Here is an 18,512-nt window from a genome sequence, read left to right as displayed (position 1 = left end):
TGAGGGAGGGGTGCTGAGTGAGCTCAGGGACAGTGAGCGTCATTAGTCCTCTGGTTTTTGTTTTTACCTTTTGGATTCTGGATGTCTTAGACCATAGAAAGAGCTGAAATTGCTTTATTGTTGGTTCTAACATGTGTTTTAGAGAGATCTTAGATCTTGTGGAAATTGAAGAAAATATCTAGTCCAGTATCTTGTTGCTCACATGACCTAGAAGCCCAAATAGAATCTTCTTTGATCCTCACAACAACCCTGGGAGACAGGTACTACTATTATCCCTGTTTTATAGTTGGGGAAATTGAGGCAGAGGTTAAGAATGACTTGCCTGGGTCACATAGCTAGTAAATTAATAAGGTCACATTTGAACTCATGTCTTCCTGACTCCAGACTCAGCATATTATCCATTGTGCCAACTAGCTGCCTCACAAAGTGGCACAATTAATGCTTAATATAAACCCGTTACCATTAGTGGAAAAACATCCAATGTTCATCTGGCAAGACATCAGTTTCATACACGAAGGAAAGCAAAGCATTCCAATAACTTCTTGTATCTATCACCCTGATGTGTAGCTTGCTCCTTATGTGTACACGTAGTTTTCAATAAAGATCCAGTTTGATGTGACCTCTAGGTCTCATACTTGGGACCTTTACCCACAGACAGCCCTACTTTTTACCAGTCTTTTTGTAAGCATCATAAAAGAGTTTCAAACAAACTAGCAGAGTTAAAATCTTTCATTGTTATGCTTAGATCTGCATATTTCAAGGATGAAGGCATGAAATGTTATTGTGTTGGGAAAGGTCTTCATGGTGTGCTTGGGAAGACAGGAAAGATATGTGGCTGACAAAACATTTGGCAGTAACCTTTGTGTTAATATTTATTTTGACATCCTCTTTTCTATGTAAATTCTTTTGCTTCACTGGAGGGAATATAATGAAATGGAGCCTTGCACTGTGAAACAAGTTTTGGTTAATGAGAATGAGCAAAGGCATCTATTCTCAAAAGAATTTTAATGTCTTGTTTCTTTTTTCCCCTCTGTTATTTTATTCATGTCTGATAAAACTGCTGTTTGGAGAAATGGGAAGAGCAAGAACAATTGATTTGCTGAGTAACAATACGCAAAGAAAACTAAATGTGTCTAGTTTTAAATCTATGACTAGGAAGAGAGACATCAGAGTACGGGTGACTTTTGAAGTCAGAGGATCTGGGTACAAATTCCAGTTCTGGGGAAATCACTTAACCTCTCTCTGCCCAAGTTTCTTCATTAATAAAGGGGTTGGATGAGATGACTTCTGACATCCTTTCCAGCTCAAAATCTATGATCTTGTGAATTCAGCCACTCTCAGTCTTCTTAAAGTTCAAGATTTTGTGTCCCCAGGAAGTGATAATTCCCCTGAGATAAATACAAATACGAATAAGTTGTAGGTGTTTATAGGAAAACATGAGGATGGGCAAGGGTAGCACTGGTAAGTGAGAGCTATTCACCTTACTGGTGTTCTGACCAGAGCTTCTCAATATTCCATCCATTATTAGTTACCAGTTGATTTCAAAGGCTTACCCGGGTTGATGTCTAATCCAGCTTTTACCACCCTGTCTGTGTCCCCATAATTTGTATAGGTGTGGCATTATGGTAAAGAGGGGTTATTTGGAGCCAGAAGACCTTGGTTGATGTCAACTCTAGTTGTGCTGCTTGCCACCTGCTTTATTTCCTCATCTTTAAAATGACAAAGTTGGGCTAAATTACTTCTGAAGTCCTTTCTGGCTCTAGATTTGTGAAAGTCTGGGTTCCCATAAAGAATGTCAATTTTATAACTTGCACTGTTAGCATCTCCAGAACTATTCTCCATGTTCCCCTCTCACCAGTCTCTCTCAACATTCGTCATCCTGATAATCATAAGACTTAAGTGAAATTTTAAAAAATACTTCATGAGGAAAATCTTGGGAACCTTTGCATTAGACTAAAACAAAACACACATCCAATTCAATGGAAAATGTCTTGAGTTACCTCCCACAATGAAGATCTGTTCTTACAATTTCAACATATACAAAGGATTATGTAAGATTATTTTAATGAAGTTTATATTCAGATTACAGTTAAGCAGTGCAGACATTAAATTACTTCATTAGACATGGGTTTGCTATCTAAGGAAACATTTTCAAAGACAAGAAAAGAGTTCACAGCACAAGCAAACTGACTACATCTATTTGGTTGTTAATATATGCAGAAAATGTCAAGTAAATCATTAATAGAAATAAAAAGCAAAAGAACTGGTCCTCTCGCATTTTTTTTCCCAAATGGCTCAAACTCTACAAAAAGCATCTACTAAGAAAAACTCACAACTGTTCTAATGCTTGAGAGATCTTGGGTCAAAATCTCCCCCTGTCAGTTGGAATGTGATTCTTTGTGTTCACATGAGCATCAAAAGGCAAAGGATTCTTTCAGAATAAAGCACATATTCTAGATGTTGCTTATTACTGCTAATGTGACTAAAAGTTTATTTTACTATTTTTCTTTTTTTAATCAGGAATATAACGATGCTGGGTGTGAAATCTTTCACGGTGTTGGATAAGATCTACTTGGCCATCAATGATACACAGCTCCATCTCCTGTGGCATTCTTAGGAGTTTTTCTCAGAAATCTTGATTGTGACAGTCTTGACTTCAGTATATTCATGGAGACCATATTCTCCCCTAGAGGTGAAAAAATCCAAAACAGCATTTGAGATACCATTATCCATAAAGTACAGTCAGTGTCTCAGTATGAATTCAGCACTGTTCATTAGGGTAGGTATAAGACTGGGTGGGGGTAATGATAGAGAGTAAATCTTAAGAGTTAGGAAGACTACATTTCAAGACTGCTTCTGACTCATGCTAGCTGGGTGGCCATGGGCAAGTGTCCCCAAATAACTCTTAAAGGGAATAAATTAGAGATGAGTTGATTATCTGAAATCAGTGGAGTGTGTTTCTACATTGGGAGTTTTTCAATTTTCACAAAATTACAGGTATGGACCAAAGAGCACTGGTATAGTGTTTTGAGAAGTGATTTATCTTCTCAGAAGCATCAAGTACTAGGTGCACTGTCTGATCTAATATGCCCCTCTGCCTTTTTTTTTTTTAATTTTGCATTTTGCTAGGCAATGAGGTTAAGTGACTTGCCCAGGGTCACACAGCTAGTGAGTGTCAAGTGTCTGAGGCCGGCTTTGAACTCAGGTCCTCATGACTGGCGCTCTATCCACTGTGCCACCTGGATGCCCCCAATATGTCCTTTTGTAAAAAGCCATAGAGAAACCAATTTGGGGCTTTTAAAGAGAAATTAGGGGTTTTTCACACTAACATTCAGATTATAACCAAGTATTACAAGTACTTATGCTTCTTTAGATACAGGATTGACATTTTGGGAAATGTTTTCAAAGGAAAGTACAATGGCATAACTAGGGATTTTTGTCACCTGTAGCCAAAATAATTGGCAAGAGATGGCAAATGGGAGTGGGATGAGACAGTATTATGTTCCAGAAGACAGCCAGGGATTGTTTAGCAGTGTGCACTAAGAGTAGTCTAACTGTAATCAGCCACATTGGGAGAATGTGTGGTCTCCTCTGCTGTGCCCATTTTCATTTCCTGGAGCATATAATTTGGCCCACAATCACTTGAGAAGCAGAGAGGTACAGGCTGGCAAACTATGTTGCATGATGCAGTATGGAAACAGCTCTCTCTAGCAAGGGAATCTTAACATCTTTTTGTGTTGTGGACTCCCTTTGGCAACCTGATGAAGCCTAGATACCTCAACATGAATGTTTTAAATGTATAAAATAAAATATATAGGATTTACAAAGGAAATCAGAGGTGAATAAAAACAAGAAAGCAATTTTTTTTCTCCATCCAAGTTTACAGACCTCCTGAAATTTATTCATGCATCCTATGGTCTAATGGATTCAAAGTCAAGAAAACCTGCTCTCCACCATTTGGGGCATTAAATGCATGCTTCTGCTCATATTGGTACCTGGGGCAAATTCCTAACCACCTTGCCCTGGTTACATCTTTGGGCAAATGGGATTCTACAACACCAGACAGTAAAATACATGTGTCTGTTAGGTGACTATTAAAGAGGAGGAAGCTTGATCTCCACTGTAACTGAGAAAGCATTTTCCAGTTATTAATAAGTTAGTAATAATGTTAAGTAACTTATTAAGCCATTGTTTGATAAAGGGTGACCATTCAAAAGACAAATTTAATTCCAGTGTGAACTAATCTCCAATACTGGTTCAAATAAACACTACAAAATGGATATAGCAAAACAGGAAGCATATAATAATTATATAAAAAAGAAAATGTTATAAAAGTAAGACAGAGGAAGGACAAACTTAAATACTTGTTACCAGTACAAAATAATTTGTGATATGCTAACACATTAGATGAGAGTGAAATCCAAAGAGACCTCAACAGTCTAGAATAGTGGGCCAAATCTAGTAAACTGAAATTGAATAGAGATTAACATAAAGTTGGGCTTTTAAAAAAAATCAACTTCACAAATGTAAGATGAAGTAAGCACAGCTAGCTAGCACTTAGTCTGAAAAAGATCTGAGTTTTTACTGACACAAAGGTCAATTGCGAGGAAATGTTGAAATATAGTAGGCAAAATTGGTAACTGACTCTTAGGATGCATCACGTGAGATGTAGTTTCCAGGACTAAGCAGCAGGTAGGCCCAATTGACTCTGTGAGGCCTCTAGTAGTAGAGTATGATGTTCTAGTACCACATTTTAGGAAGAACGTTGTTAAACTAGAGAGCACCTTGAGTTTGGTGACCAGTGTGTTGGAAGGGAATCAAGATCATGCCAAACTAACTTGTTAGCTAAACTTCCCAAACTTCCCATAAAATTCCCAGAGGAACTTATGAAGTGGCACAGTAGCTTGAGCTTAAACCTAACTCATAACAAGCTTTTCTCCTTTAAGTTCTTATTCAAAAAATTATATATATGTATATATGCATGTGTATATGTATATGCATATGTGTGTATATATGTATGTATATATATATATATATATATGTTTACGTCCTGTCATCCCAACTAGTTTGTAATTTCCACAGAAGAAATATGTTTCTTCTCAACTTCTTTTATGTTAGCACAGAGCTAACTACTTTCTTTACTATAAGAAGCCACAGACTTAATATGACATTTATTAAAAAAATTAATAAAGCACTGTTGAACAATAAACCTAAGAGAACTGGGACAAATTGATTTTTAATATTCTGTTCATAATACAGGCCACTATATGAAGTTTGATCACATGTGATTTACATCTTATGATGGGCCAATTATTTTTTTTACCATGACAATCTGCTTTCTATTTTCTGCATGAGTAAAATAATTTTTGATAAACTGAAACTGACTGCAGTAAAATCTGAGATGACTGGTGATTTTGTAATCAGTTTACTTTTAAAAGGTATTTATAAAGGTCTCAGAAGGACCTAGGATAAGGGGTGAAGGCTCATGAAAAGCTACTTTGAGAGTAGTCATAGTAGGATAACAATAATTAATAAAAATCATGGCTAGCATTTATATAGTACTTTAAGTTTTAAAAAGGACTTTACAAATATTATCTCATAACAAACCTGGGAGGTAGGTGCTATGAATATCCTCATTTTACAGATGAGGAAACTGCGGGAGAGAATTTAAGTAAGTTTTCTAGAAGGACCAAAGGATCTGGGTTAGGACAGTGAGTACATGTCACTTAACTTCCTCTGTGACCTTAAAGGGGTCACTTAACCTCCCTCAGCCTTGGTTTCTTCATATGAAAAATAAAAATAGGACTTGAAGTCCTCTAAAGCTCTTTTTATATATTATCCTCATATTCTTCTCCCACACTCTCCACTCATCCTAAAATTTGACTCTGGGATATAAACTACGGGATCACAGATTTAGAATTAGAAGGCACCTTGGGAATCTTTTCACGCGAACTCATTCATTTTATCAATGAGAAAAATGAGGCCCAGAAAAGTTAAGTTGTCAAAAGTCATATTGTTTTCAAATGGCAAAGTTGGAATTTGAACACGGTTCCTCTGATTCCAGAGCCAGAGACTTTTTTTCTTTGTTTGTTTTATTTTTTTACATGCTGCAAGGTCATTTAAAGTGAGTTCACTGTGATACCTTTGATTAAATTAAAGATGAATACAAAACTTAGTCATATGAATGAACCTTGGAGATCCATTCATCTGCATGGTAATTTGACTTATGTATATTTCTTGTTCAGTTTTTTCCAGTTATGAAATGAAAAATGAGGGTGGGGTGGTGGTGGTAGAGTCAGGGAAGAATTGGCCCTTTCATCAGTCTAAGGAACTCCTGAAAGACAATTACACCCTCTACTGCTATTAATGGGCAGCTCCTTTGTAACTTGGAGTTAGTTGTACAGCTCCCCAGGGCCCTTTCTTGTAATCATAAGTTTATATAGAAACAAAAGTTGTATTTTTTGTTTTAATGAATATGAGTATTTGGTCCCTATCTTTTGTCCAGAAATAGTATGTGTGTATGTATGTACATATGTACATGGCCCCTAGGTGGCACCATAGTGCACAGGATGCCAGGTCTGGAGTCAAGAAGACTGATCTTGAGCTCAAATCTGGCCTCAGACACTTACTCTCTTTGTGACCCTGGGCAAGTCACTTAACCCTGTTTGCCTCAGTTTCCTCAAGTGTAACATGAGCTGGAGGAGGAAATGGCAAACCACTCCAGTATCTTTGCTAAGAAAACCCCAAATGGGGTCATGATGAGTCAGTAATGACTGAAAAGACTGAACAACAAATATATGTATATGCATATAAGTTCACATACGTGAATATGTATGTGCAATATCTATCTATATATATCTATATGAATGCAAGTAAAATATAAGAGTTTTTATATTCCTTCTCATACTAAGGGGAGAAATCTATAATTCCACAAGTCATTTTGGAAATGGATGAAGAAATACAGGTACATGTTAAATTAATGACTCAAGATATTTTCTTAAGAATCTAGGAGCATGGAGATGTCAACAGTAACATGGAAATAAATCTTCAACACATATTGGAATTGGCTGGAGATACCACAAAAAAACCGCCAAAAAACCTTACTTACAATTCTCGCCCATTCCCAGACATCTTGAATCCACCAAAAGGGCTCTGAGCAGAAACCACACTATAGCAGTTTACCCTGAAAAGGCATAAATATTTTGTACTTATTTCAACTGATCCAATAAAGCATTTAATTGGTGTAAATTATGTGTGAGGTTTATTTGTTTTTATTTTTAACTTTTTTTTGTGGACTTGTGACTTCTTTGGTTATAAGTAGCCCCTTCGAACACCCAGTGAGGAAACTCCTGCTGCCAATGCACATTGCTTTGCAACTTAAGAGTTTTAGAGAGTTGTCTGGGTCCCTGAAAAGTCAAGGTTACACAGCAATTATGTCAGAGGAAAGACCTGAACCCAGGTCCTCCTCACTCTGAGTTCAGCTGTCTACATACATGCCACACTGCCTTTCTGTGAAGTTGATAGTAAGTCGTTAAGCCAAATTTCACATGTTTAGTTGAACTGATGAGTCATTTAGCTCTTTGGGTATTATTTACAAAATAATTTACATTGTTATGGGCAGCTGGGTGTCCAGAAGACCCCTTTGTGAGTTCAAATCTGGCCTCAAATAACCACATACAACAGTAACAACAACTAGCATCAGCTTGGATATCCTATTAAGAGATTCATGGTTAGTTTTGGAAAGCTAAGAGAGGAGGACAAGCTTTGTTTTCTACCAACCCTGGAAGCACCTCAGTATGGGCCTGGTGAAGACTGTCTGTCACCCAAAGACCAGCCTGTCTAAGTTCAGAAAGAACAGGGTCCACAAAGTGATCCTTCTCCCCTTCCCCCACCCCCCCATTTTATGAGCCCAAGAAACGTGCTTACGTTACAGAAATATTTTAAATAGCTGGGAAAAATTAAGCTCATAAAGTGTGCTAGACAAGTTCCTAGGTTTTTAAACAAATTTGAATAGTGCAATTTCTGAACAGATTCTGGAGATTTAGTTTTGTTTCCCATCCTTTGTATTGGTAGGTCTACGAGATGTAGTAGGTTTGATTAGGAAGGAAATCATCACAATGTATCTTAAACTTGAAGGAATCTTGAAAATCATTTAATCTAATCCCTTCATTTTGCAGAAAAAAAAAAGCAGGCCATGGAGGTTGTGACTTACCCACGTTCTCTTGGTAAGCCTCAGAAGGGGAGAGTTGCATGCAGGTTCTCCATTTCCTTTCTACTCTATCAAATGCATAACATGCTATAGGAAGTAGGATTCAGCTTTTAGGAAAACTGAGGTGATGCACAGGGATAGAGGTCCTTAGTGTCTATAATATGTAAACTACAGATGTTAAAATGCTCCTGATGATTGGGTACCTGACCTGCTGCTATTATTTTTTTTGAGGCATCTCTTATGCATTTTGTAGTACAAGGAGTTTACTTCTGAAGCACTTCATTCCTTGGAATTACTATTTGTATATCACCCCCACTAAAATATATACTTAGAACACATTTAAAAAAGCTCATTTTTACCAGAGATCCTGGTATGCTGAGAGTGGCTGAACATGTTTTGGTATATGATTACGATGGAATAAAACTGTGCTGTAAGAAATGATGACCTCAATGATCTTAGAAAAACATGGAAAAACACCAAATAATGAAGAGTGAAATGAACAGAACCAGCAGAACACTATATACGGTAACAGCAATATTGTTTTAAGAATGACTTTGAATGATTAATACATTTTAACTATTATAAATACCTAAATTAACTATAAAGGACATATGAAGAAAGATGCTATCTGTGATACATAGAAGTATATATAGAATAATTATATATATACACATGTATATATAGCTGTATGTATGTATACATACATACACACATACACACATTTATTGTGTTTAATGAGAGCCATCTCCAGGATAGAGGGAGGGAGAGAAGAAAAAAAGGGAAAAAAAGAAATTTCCATAACTTTATCATATATTTAAAAGGAATAGCATTGTACATAGCATATTTGCAGTTCATGTGCAATCATCTTTTTATTATACTATGTTACGGAAATGCTTGTTTTATTCCATAAATTAAAAGTAAAATTAAAAAGAGAGAGTAATAAAAGAGCCTGACTTGATTATTAAATATCTATGTGTGTGTATACACACATACACACGCACACACACATGCATACATATGTATTCTCTGCACTTTTTTTAGGCCTCCCTAAGAAATCATACCCCTTTTATTAAGAATTTGACCATTCACTAATACATGGATTGGTATTGGGAAGTTCTTTCAGTTAAGCAAATGGAAAGATTATTAATGCTTTGAGTTCTATAGGCACAACATCAACACTTTCCTTTGGCCATGTTTGTCTTCCATTGCTGGATTCACATTAAAAGCAAATATTCCACAGTTTTAAGACAGTGAAAGGGAATTCCTCAAAGAATTGTTGGTCTTAAAGTCAAGAACTCTATAGTTCTTGGGTTCTTGCATCTGAGAGCTACATCTTCTCCATTGTGATGTATAAGAAGTAAAATCATTAAATGGAGACCCAACTACCATGGCATGAAAGAGTTGATTTGAAACAACAAAACAGTTAGTCTGTTTCTGGACATATATGCCATAAGGATGTATATGGCTCTCCGAGTTTTCAATACTGTCAAATTATCTGACTAGGGGCTTAAATAATATTAGTTAAGGTTGAAATTTTATGTCACCTTGCTTTATCTGGCAGGCATACATTATCCTCTGTTATCAAAGATTCTATCATGTTAAGTTTGTCACTGTTAATGAGCAAGGGGGAAAGTATTCATTCCTATACCTGTGCTTCATGTCTGGAAGTCAAGTTAGTAAAGTCAGATTAGAAACTTAGAAATGTTCAACAGTAGGAAACATACAGGTGTTCAAAATTAACAACATTGATATTGATTTCTTCTTTGGGGAAATTTTACTAGAGTTGTTACTCAAGAGCCATTTGATCATAGATCATTAATTTTAGAGCTAGAGGGGATTTTGGAGACCACCTAGTCCAGGAGTGAGGAACATGCAGCCTGGAGGCCACATGTGGCCCTCTAAATCCTCAAGTGTGGCCCTTTGATTGAATCCAAACACAGTCAAAGGAGTGTACTTGAGGACATAGAGAGCTACATGTGGACTCGAGGCCGCAGGTTTCCCACTCCTGATTCTAGTCCAACATCTCCTTTAACAGATGAGGAATGAAGCTCAGAGAGGTTAAATGGCTTGCTCAAAGTCACACAAGAAGTGACAGAAGTGTGATTTGAACCCAGATCCTCTGACCGTGGGTCAGTGTTCTTTCCACTGTAATATGAAAGAAGGGGAACACGGGGACTGAGAAAGTAAAGAGTAGGGATGACTTTGAAATACTAAGAAGCTGATGGAGTCAAAGGAAAAAAAAATATTCTCTATGGTTGAGGGGCAATGTGAGTTAGTAATTCACAAGGGTAAAAAAGTCTTTTGGTTCCAGGAATTCCTTAGCACAAGGATTTGAAACCTGGGAGCAGGGACCGTGACCAAGAAGGAAGTGAATTGTGGACTGCTGGTGCCACTGTATTTTGTCATTGTTGTTGGATAGAAAGTTGTTCTGAAGTGTGATGGGAGGTGATTGTGGAGGGAAGTATGAAGGCAACCATCTGGAATAAGAAGGGACTCCTGAGACAAATGGCCACTTGTCCTAGCCTAAGGCAAAACAGGAAATGAATAGCAAGTAGGTCTTTCGAAATGGGAGATCTCAAAATTAGTGCACCAGGGTAAGAGTGGGCAGGTTGCACAAGAAGCTGATCAAGCCCACGGTGACACTGAATAATATTGTAATTGTGTGTTACAGTGCGCTCGAGGAGAGCTTTAGCTGACTTTCAAGCTGTAAGACCTAGGTTCAAATTCTGGCTCTACTCCTTACCACCTGTGTATGTCACTTTACTCATAGGCCTCAGTTTCCACATCTGTAAGATGTAGGGGTTGGATTAGGTAATCTCTGAAGCCTTACTCACCTCAAAAAGACAAGGTGCTATATATAACAAGGAGAGAGTGGGTCCAAGTCCTACCTTTTACATATACTGGCTGTGACACTGAGAAAGCTATTTAACCTCTCACTGTCCCAGGCAGTTCTCTTAAAAGTAGCAGAGAAGGTGTCAGTGTACATTGCTAGAAGAAATTTTCTCATTGGGAGTTCCTTATACCAATTAGATCACAAAAATTATATTTATATATGTATATATATTTATATACACATACACACATATATGCATATATGCACACACATACATGTGTATGTGTATTTAATGTTATATGGAGGAAGTTTCCTGAGCATAAGGACTGTGCCATATACTTTGCTAATGTCTTCCACAACACTTAGCATAGTGCTAAACATGTAATCGGCTGCTCGTAAATAACTGCTGATGGAGCTTTTTCTTGTTGTTCTAGACCTGTGATTTCATCAGTGCAGAGAATTCCCTTACTTGCAAACTCCCTCTGCTGGTGCTGAAAGGCAAGTCCTATTGTAACTTAAAATCTTGGAGAGGTCCCTGGGACACAAGAGGTTAATTGTCTTGCCCCACAGCTATTATTTGTCAGAGGCTGGTCTCAAACCCCAGTCTTCCTGACTCCAAGCACGGATCTCTATCTTCTATCTATCTACACCCTGTTTTTCTAAAAGTTGAAATTCAACAACAAATTTTAGGAAAATATTTCCAAGAAATAAACCCCACAGGGTGAACAGACCTCAAGTAAATTATAATATCCATTATCTATAAAATTATCGGTAGCTCAGAAAACAGAGAAAGGCTACATCCTAGCAGGCCACCTGGTCTGAAAGAGAAACAAATTCGATTCTGTAAATGTCCAGGTTGTTCTGTTAATGTCATCTGAATGTCATATAATCCAAAAGGCCACATCAATAATGTTTGACTTACCAGACTGTTCCAGCTTGAAGGGCAGAGGAAATTGTGATGGCTTTATCAAGGTCTTTGGTGAAAATGCCTGCTGATAAACCATAATGGGTATTGTTGGCCCTCCTGATCACCTCATCAATTGTTTTAAACTTCATGATTTGTTGAACGGGTCCAAAAATCTGCTCCAAAGGGAATAGGAGAGATCAGGTGGGGAAGGGACACAAAGGGAGGCTTTTGGTCAAGTTCTTTTACTCCAGATTTGTAGCATTTAACTTCAGAATTCAAATTTCATTTATACATTTATATGTTTAAAACATTCCTCTAACTTATTTATTACAGTTGCACAAATACAAACAAAAAGCCATAGAAAACAATGCCTGACCTCCTAGAAGAATATATTCATTGAGGTGTTAATTATTTTAACTGTATAATTACATAATTATGTAACTGTATAGCCATAGCTATATATACAACTATTTTAGGCATGATTTTAACTATTATTAGACTGAGCATGTTTCAGGATTAGGTGGCTAGCCCTGATCGATAGTCACAGCCAGATGTCACATGGCCAGTTTTGTACCAAGGGAGAAGGAAGCTATTTAGGCAAAACCAAGGAGTGACGTTAATGTTCAGAACTCAGCTCCACACCTCAATTCCCTACAATTCACTAATTTCAAATTGGTTGCATGATCCAATCAGAAGGAATCTCGACTTCTGCTTACTAGCAGAATGATCCTGGACAAATCGGTTCCTCTCTCAGTCTCTATTTTCTTCATCTGTAAAATTAAAAGGTAGGACTAGATTTTTAAAGGGTACTTTCCAGCTATAAATCTTACAATCACTATGATCATACCCCAGCCAAAGTATTTTTCTTCCATTGTTTTTTTTTTTAATTTCATAGTGGTGATTGTGGGGGTTGTAAGGCCACATATTTAAATATAGTTTTATTTTTAATTTATTGTTTATGTATTTTCAATCATGATATTAAGCCTAAAGTTACATGGGCAACTGTGATCAATAAATATTAATGGTTCAAAAATGCCCTGGGACTTTAAGATATTTGCAGAGATTCCTTTTTACTTTACTTTTTTAAGTCATTTGCTCTGATGCTGAACAGAATAAAATTTCAAATATCTGTGGTCATCTGCAGGTTTTTGGGCGCTCCCTGCCCCTTATCTTCCAGGTATTCTATTGCCCATTCTTAACTAAAATCTTAGACATTTTCCCTTGTCCTGCTAAAGCCAAGAAACACATGTATATAATTAAGAAAGAATTGTACTGAGGCAGGAAAGCTATGAAAATATTTGTGAATTTAAAAAAAAGTCCAGTTTATAACCCTTTCAAGTTGGGTCAGTGCTTGTTTTCTGTAAACTAATCTACCCAACCCTTTCCATGTTTCTCCATTTACTTTATCCAGTTTGCTATAAAAGGAGTCTGACAAAATGATCCCAATTTCCCTTTCTTCTCTGAACTAGCACTGGGGAGAAAATGCCCTGTGCAACTCAGCACATTTCCCATCTCATTCTCTCCCCTCTTCAGGTGGGGGAGGGGGGAGGGCACCTCTGCTCTTCCCCGCCCCCCACCCCCACCCCCACACTGCCTGAGATATTTGTGATTACTTGTTTTGGGCTCTCACAGTGGCCCTGCTCATCCAGTTCCACCATGGTTAAAAAGGAGCCTGGTGTATGCCCTGCTTGCTGGTGATTGTGAAATCTGGCCGTAGCAAGGGTATATGAGGATTGGTCTCAGGAACAAGAGAGCTGCAGAATGATTTGGAAGAATTTTCCCAGTGTTGGGTTTTCTTTCCTCTGGCTCCAGGGGACTTCTAATCAGAGCTTTGTGATGTCAGACATGAGTGAATAAGATGGCTGTGTACAAATCTCACTCTGCCCAGGTGATGTGATCAGTGTACCTCTCTATTTACCTAATAGGAGATAGGGCTCAGAGAATGATGAGAACAGCCCCAGAATTGGTTCCTATAGAAGATTTTGGAAAACCTCCAGTTTGGAACTATAGTTAACCCTCCATTTGGTGGCATTATAGAATCTTAAAAGCTATCAAGCCTAGCCCCACCTCTCCTCACAGGAAATCCCTTCTGTGCATAATTGCCTCTTTATGGATTACCTATTGTATATTTTAAATCTTTGATTGGGTTTTCCTCACCACTAGATAAGTTTCTGGATTACCTCTTAGAAAATTTTAATTGGTATTCATTCAGATAATACAAGCCCATCTTAGTACTTGCCCAAAAGGAAAAAATATATAGTTTGGAAAGTAAAGTGTGTGTGTGTGTGTGTGTGTGTGTGTGTGTGTGTGTGTGTGTGGCTGGGGCCAGGAGTGGGGCGGGGAGGATTAATGTGGCTGTTACCCTAGGCAAGATTTGGGCAAGGGGATTCATTTTCCTCATATGAAAAGTAAGGAATATAGGCCCACAAGTGTTGTACATTGCAAAGGTTTTCAGATTTTTGTCAATGTATTGATCAGATATGCGATTTTTTTCTTTTCCTTTTTTTTTCCTTTAAAATATTACTTGTCATATGAGAGAGTTCTATGGGAGAGGGAGGGGAAGGGATACTGTGGAAAATGAAGGTAACATCAAATAGGTCAATAAAAACTTGTTTTTAATGAATGTAAAAGAAGTGAGTTAAATTAGGTGATGCCAAAGGTAATTTCCAGGTCTAAAAACAAACACTATGCTTTTGAATTGTCCGTATCATTGATCTGCATTTGTTTAGCTATCTAAAAATCGATGGAAGTTTTCAAGCAACCACAGTTAGGGAATGCTTCTCTTGCTAACAATATGGGAGATTATAGGGACAGAATGATGCATATACTAGTAGAAAATCATTTTATTAGTTGAATTTGGTTGTTTTTTTTTTGTAATAAGGGAGAGGTCAATGACTGTAGTATTAAAAATAAGTATCAATAAAACAAATAAAAAATAGCTATTGTGGCTAAAGTGTCTTATACGTAAAACACATGTTACATAATACATTAATATATTATATAATATATATAAGTGAAGTTGGAAAGGTATGATAGAAAACTGCTTTGAAAAATTTATATATATAAGCCATAAAAATATACCACATAATGATATTTTATTATATATATACAAAACTTCTAAAATTAATATATAGATATAGAAAACATAATATATTTATTATATATAAACTACATCTAAAAATATAGATTTATAACATTATGAACTGCTTCTAAAACATAAAATAAACATAAATACATGGCATAAATGCTAATATATACTATATTTTATATAACACAATAATATAAAATATATGCTATATCATACATTATGATTATATTTGTATTTATGTTAATTATAATATACTATGTATATTAGAATGCATATTAATTATATAAAATCATAGGTAATGCATAACTATAAAAATCACACATGTATATGTGTATGTATATACACATATGTTTATCTACATATGTGTGTGTGTATACACAGATACATACACACTCTTTTTTTAGAAGTAGTTCTTTTTCTTTCTTTCTTTCTTTCTTTCTTTCTTTCTTTCTTCCTTTCTTTCTTTCTTTCTTTCTTTCTTCCTTTCTTTCTTTTTTTTTTTATCATACCCTTCCAATTTCAGTTTAGGTCTGGTTCACAAGCATGAAAAAGCCAGGCTAATGCTTCACAGGAACCTAAGCGTTCTTTGAAAAAAGGTAAGTAAGTTTACCTTCTATAGGTAAAGATGTTCATCTTTGAAAGAGAAATGAACTCATACAAAGGAGTGTGGACTCACTACAGCTGAATGAGACTGTGATAGAGAGCTATGGTACCGCAAAAATTTAATGAGCAGCAAAAGCAGGGTAGTCAAGTATGACTAGTTTTTTTTCCATACTGTCACCAATTAGCTACATGACCTTGGGCAAGTCTCTTTGTCCTCTCTAAGCCTGTGCTATCTCATCTGTAAAAGAGGCAATACCCCCATTTGCCTATCCAGTAAGGGGACAAAAATATGAAGAATTTGTGATTTAACCTATGTTGAGAAGTGTTAATAAGATTAAAGTTAACAAGTTAATTAGTTTAAAGCTATATTATGGTACAGATAAAGGGCTAGGCTCAAAGTCAGGAACACCTAATTTCAAATCTTACTTCTAATATTTTATTAGCTGTATGGACAAGTCCCTTAACCCTCATGTGTTTTACCCAACTCCCCAGGACTTACTTATTAAGTTATAATAGACTGGTTCAGATCTGCCTTTGGTGGAGGGAATTCCTAATACTAATGAAATCATAGAACCTTCACATATTTTTGTTACCTTACTGGATAGGGAAACTGAGGGATATTACCATTCTGACAGATGAAATAACTGAGACATACGGATAGTAAAGTGACTTGCCCATGGTGTTTTCCGGTACTAATAAGCTTAAAACTGCACCAAGACTTTTGGGACATCCAAGATAATTCCTAGTTATTACTTTCATATATTTTTCAAATGACAGAACTGCACATAATGGCCTCTGAGGTCTCTCTCTGCTCTAGATCTTTCATCCTATGATTTTAAGAGTGTAATCCAACCACGAGAGATAAAAAATAATAAGTCAGTGGGAAAAGAATGAGTAAACAGGATGAGGATGGCTATAGAAGAGAGAAAATGAGGGGTCATCTCCAAATTTTGTGAGGAAGATATAACTAATGTGTTTTCTAAATTCCTATTAGATAATCCATGCAAGGCGCTCTGTAATCCTTAGAGTGCTATCTAAATGTTATACCACGATTATCATCTTTCTTATTATTAGATGGAATAGGTGGAAGGAGGAGCTGAAATCTGAGTTGGATAGAAGCGAAACCCTCTTGACAGTCAGCATGACAGGAACACTAGTCTAATAAAGGCTGTAAAGTATTCATCTCAGCCACAAACAAACAACCAATTTGTTCTGGGTGGCTTAGGTATCTGCAAACCTGAAGTCAGTACACTGGACCAGATAGCATCTCTAGGTTTGTTCCATGGGTATGATTCTTTTTTAAATTTTTTTTTTGCCCTTTTTCTTAAAGATCTAGACATTTTAAGACAGAAACTTTGTAAAACATGATACTTTTTTTAATTAAATAAGAAACACTCTCATCACGTTGTTATCATCATCACATTGCTAGTCAGAGAAATACTTCTACAACATCCATTTACAAAGAAATTATTGTCATGTTAACAGACCAACACAACAGTCTTGGTTTTCTGATTCTTAAACGGGTTCAATATTTTAAATGATACTTCACAAACTAAGGCCAAACCATCAATTACCTTCACAAAGGGAGATATTATAAAGGTTTCCCATTATTGAAAGGGAGCCAAATCCCTATCATATATATTGCTTTTAAAAAAATTTTTAAGTGCTTTTTTTTTTAACATGTAGAGAGTTTCCTTTTCTAATCTGTGTGTATAGAAAGCTGGAAACTGCTATATGATAATTAGTAATTATTGCCAGATGGTTTGGGTGTGCTCAGTGTTTCCCAGCTTAGATGACAACAGCTAAAACTGTATCAGTGACTAAGAGAGGCAAATTAAGGTGAAACAAGAAGCAAAGAGAAGCATCTACTAGGAGGGTTATTTAATCAGTTGTGCCTTGGAAGTGTGTAGGCAAAAAAAGAAAGCAACTACAAGAACAGAATGTAACCAAGTCTTACCTCTTCTTTGGCGATGCGCATCTCATCAGTAACGTTAGAGAACACTGTGGGTTGGATGAAGTAACCTTTGTCTCCCCAAGGGCCTCCTCCGCATTCCAGTTTGGCCCCTTCCTTCTTTCCACTCTCAATGAGGTCAAGTATTTTGTTATACTGTTCTTTATCAATCTGCATGAAAATATGAAGGGGTGAGGCAGATTGAAGGTCAGGAAAAAAGGTCAGAAAAAAAATAATTCAGTTCTTCCCTCAACTTGTAATTCAAAAATGAGAATATTATTAAATATCAAATATTACATCAAAACAATTTCCTTGCCCTGAAGTTCAATTTCTTTTATCCCTAGAATTAACTGTAAATCATAAATTACTACATAACATGTTAATTGTTATTATTGTTGTTGATAAAAAAAATGGTAGTGTTGAGAAATTATATGGCTAGGTAATTCAAACTGATCTTTGACATGTGGTTAAAATAAGGGTGAAAAAATGTACCATGTTTAAACAGCCTCATTTGGTTGGTTTTAGTAAATTTATCAATGTAGCAGTTTTGGATTCTAAATCTTCTTGTAATAAAATCCTTATGGAAACATAATAATATAATTCTGTCAAATTATAATTTAGCCAGAGTCTATTTCAACATGCTGAAAAAGTGGAATAAGACACGAAAAAAAATCAGTTATCCTGACTTTACTTATATTTGGCACAAGAAAATCAGAATCATTTAGACCTGGGACCTAGGATTACATTTTAAAAAGGTAGTTGATCCAAAGGTGCATGGCCAGATTAGTTCATCTAATATTTCTATTAAAATGAGTAAGTCATCGACACTTGTTTTTAATTTTTTTTTCTATTTTAAATTCCAATTATTATAAATAGCAAGTTGGGACACTCTTCTTCTCGGCCCCTTGCATAATCCTATTT

General features: G+C 36.3%; 1 protein-coding gene across 2 annotated transcripts in view; it reads right to left on the bottom strand.

Moving 5' to 3' along the window:
• Positions 1–2,047: 2,047 nt before the first annotated feature.
• The window catches only part of LOC110223822 (aldehyde dehydrogenase 1A1), a 73,393-nt gene continuing 56,928 nt past the window's right edge, over positions 2,048–18,512 (bottom strand). For both annotated transcript variants that reach the window (XM_021009515.2, XM_021009513.2), the window contains exons 11-14: positions 17,598–17,762; positions 11,965–12,122; positions 7,109–7,183; positions 2,048–2,686 (exon numbers count right to left, since the gene is read on the bottom strand). In XM_021009515.2, the coding sequence (XP_020865174.1) occupies positions 2,614–2,686; positions 7,109–7,183; positions 11,965–12,122; positions 17,598–17,762 (471 nt within the window). In that variant the 3' untranslated portion in view covers positions 2,048–2,613. The remainder of the gene's footprint in view (positions 2,687–7,108; positions 7,184–11,964; positions 12,123–17,597; positions 17,763–18,512) is intronic.

The sequence above is a fragment of the Phascolarctos cinereus genome, unplaced genomic scaffold (genome assembly GCF_003287225.1).
Source record: "Phascolarctos cinereus isolate Bilbo 61053 unplaced genomic scaffold, phaCin_HiC Scaffold_4;HRSCAF=312, whole genome shotgun sequence".
Lineage (NCBI taxonomy): Eukaryota > Metazoa > Chordata > Mammalia > Diprotodontia > Phascolarctidae > Phascolarctos > Phascolarctos cinereus.
The sequence above is the reverse complement of the archived record's forward strand: the minus strand, read 5'-3'. Positions and strand labels throughout refer to the sequence as shown.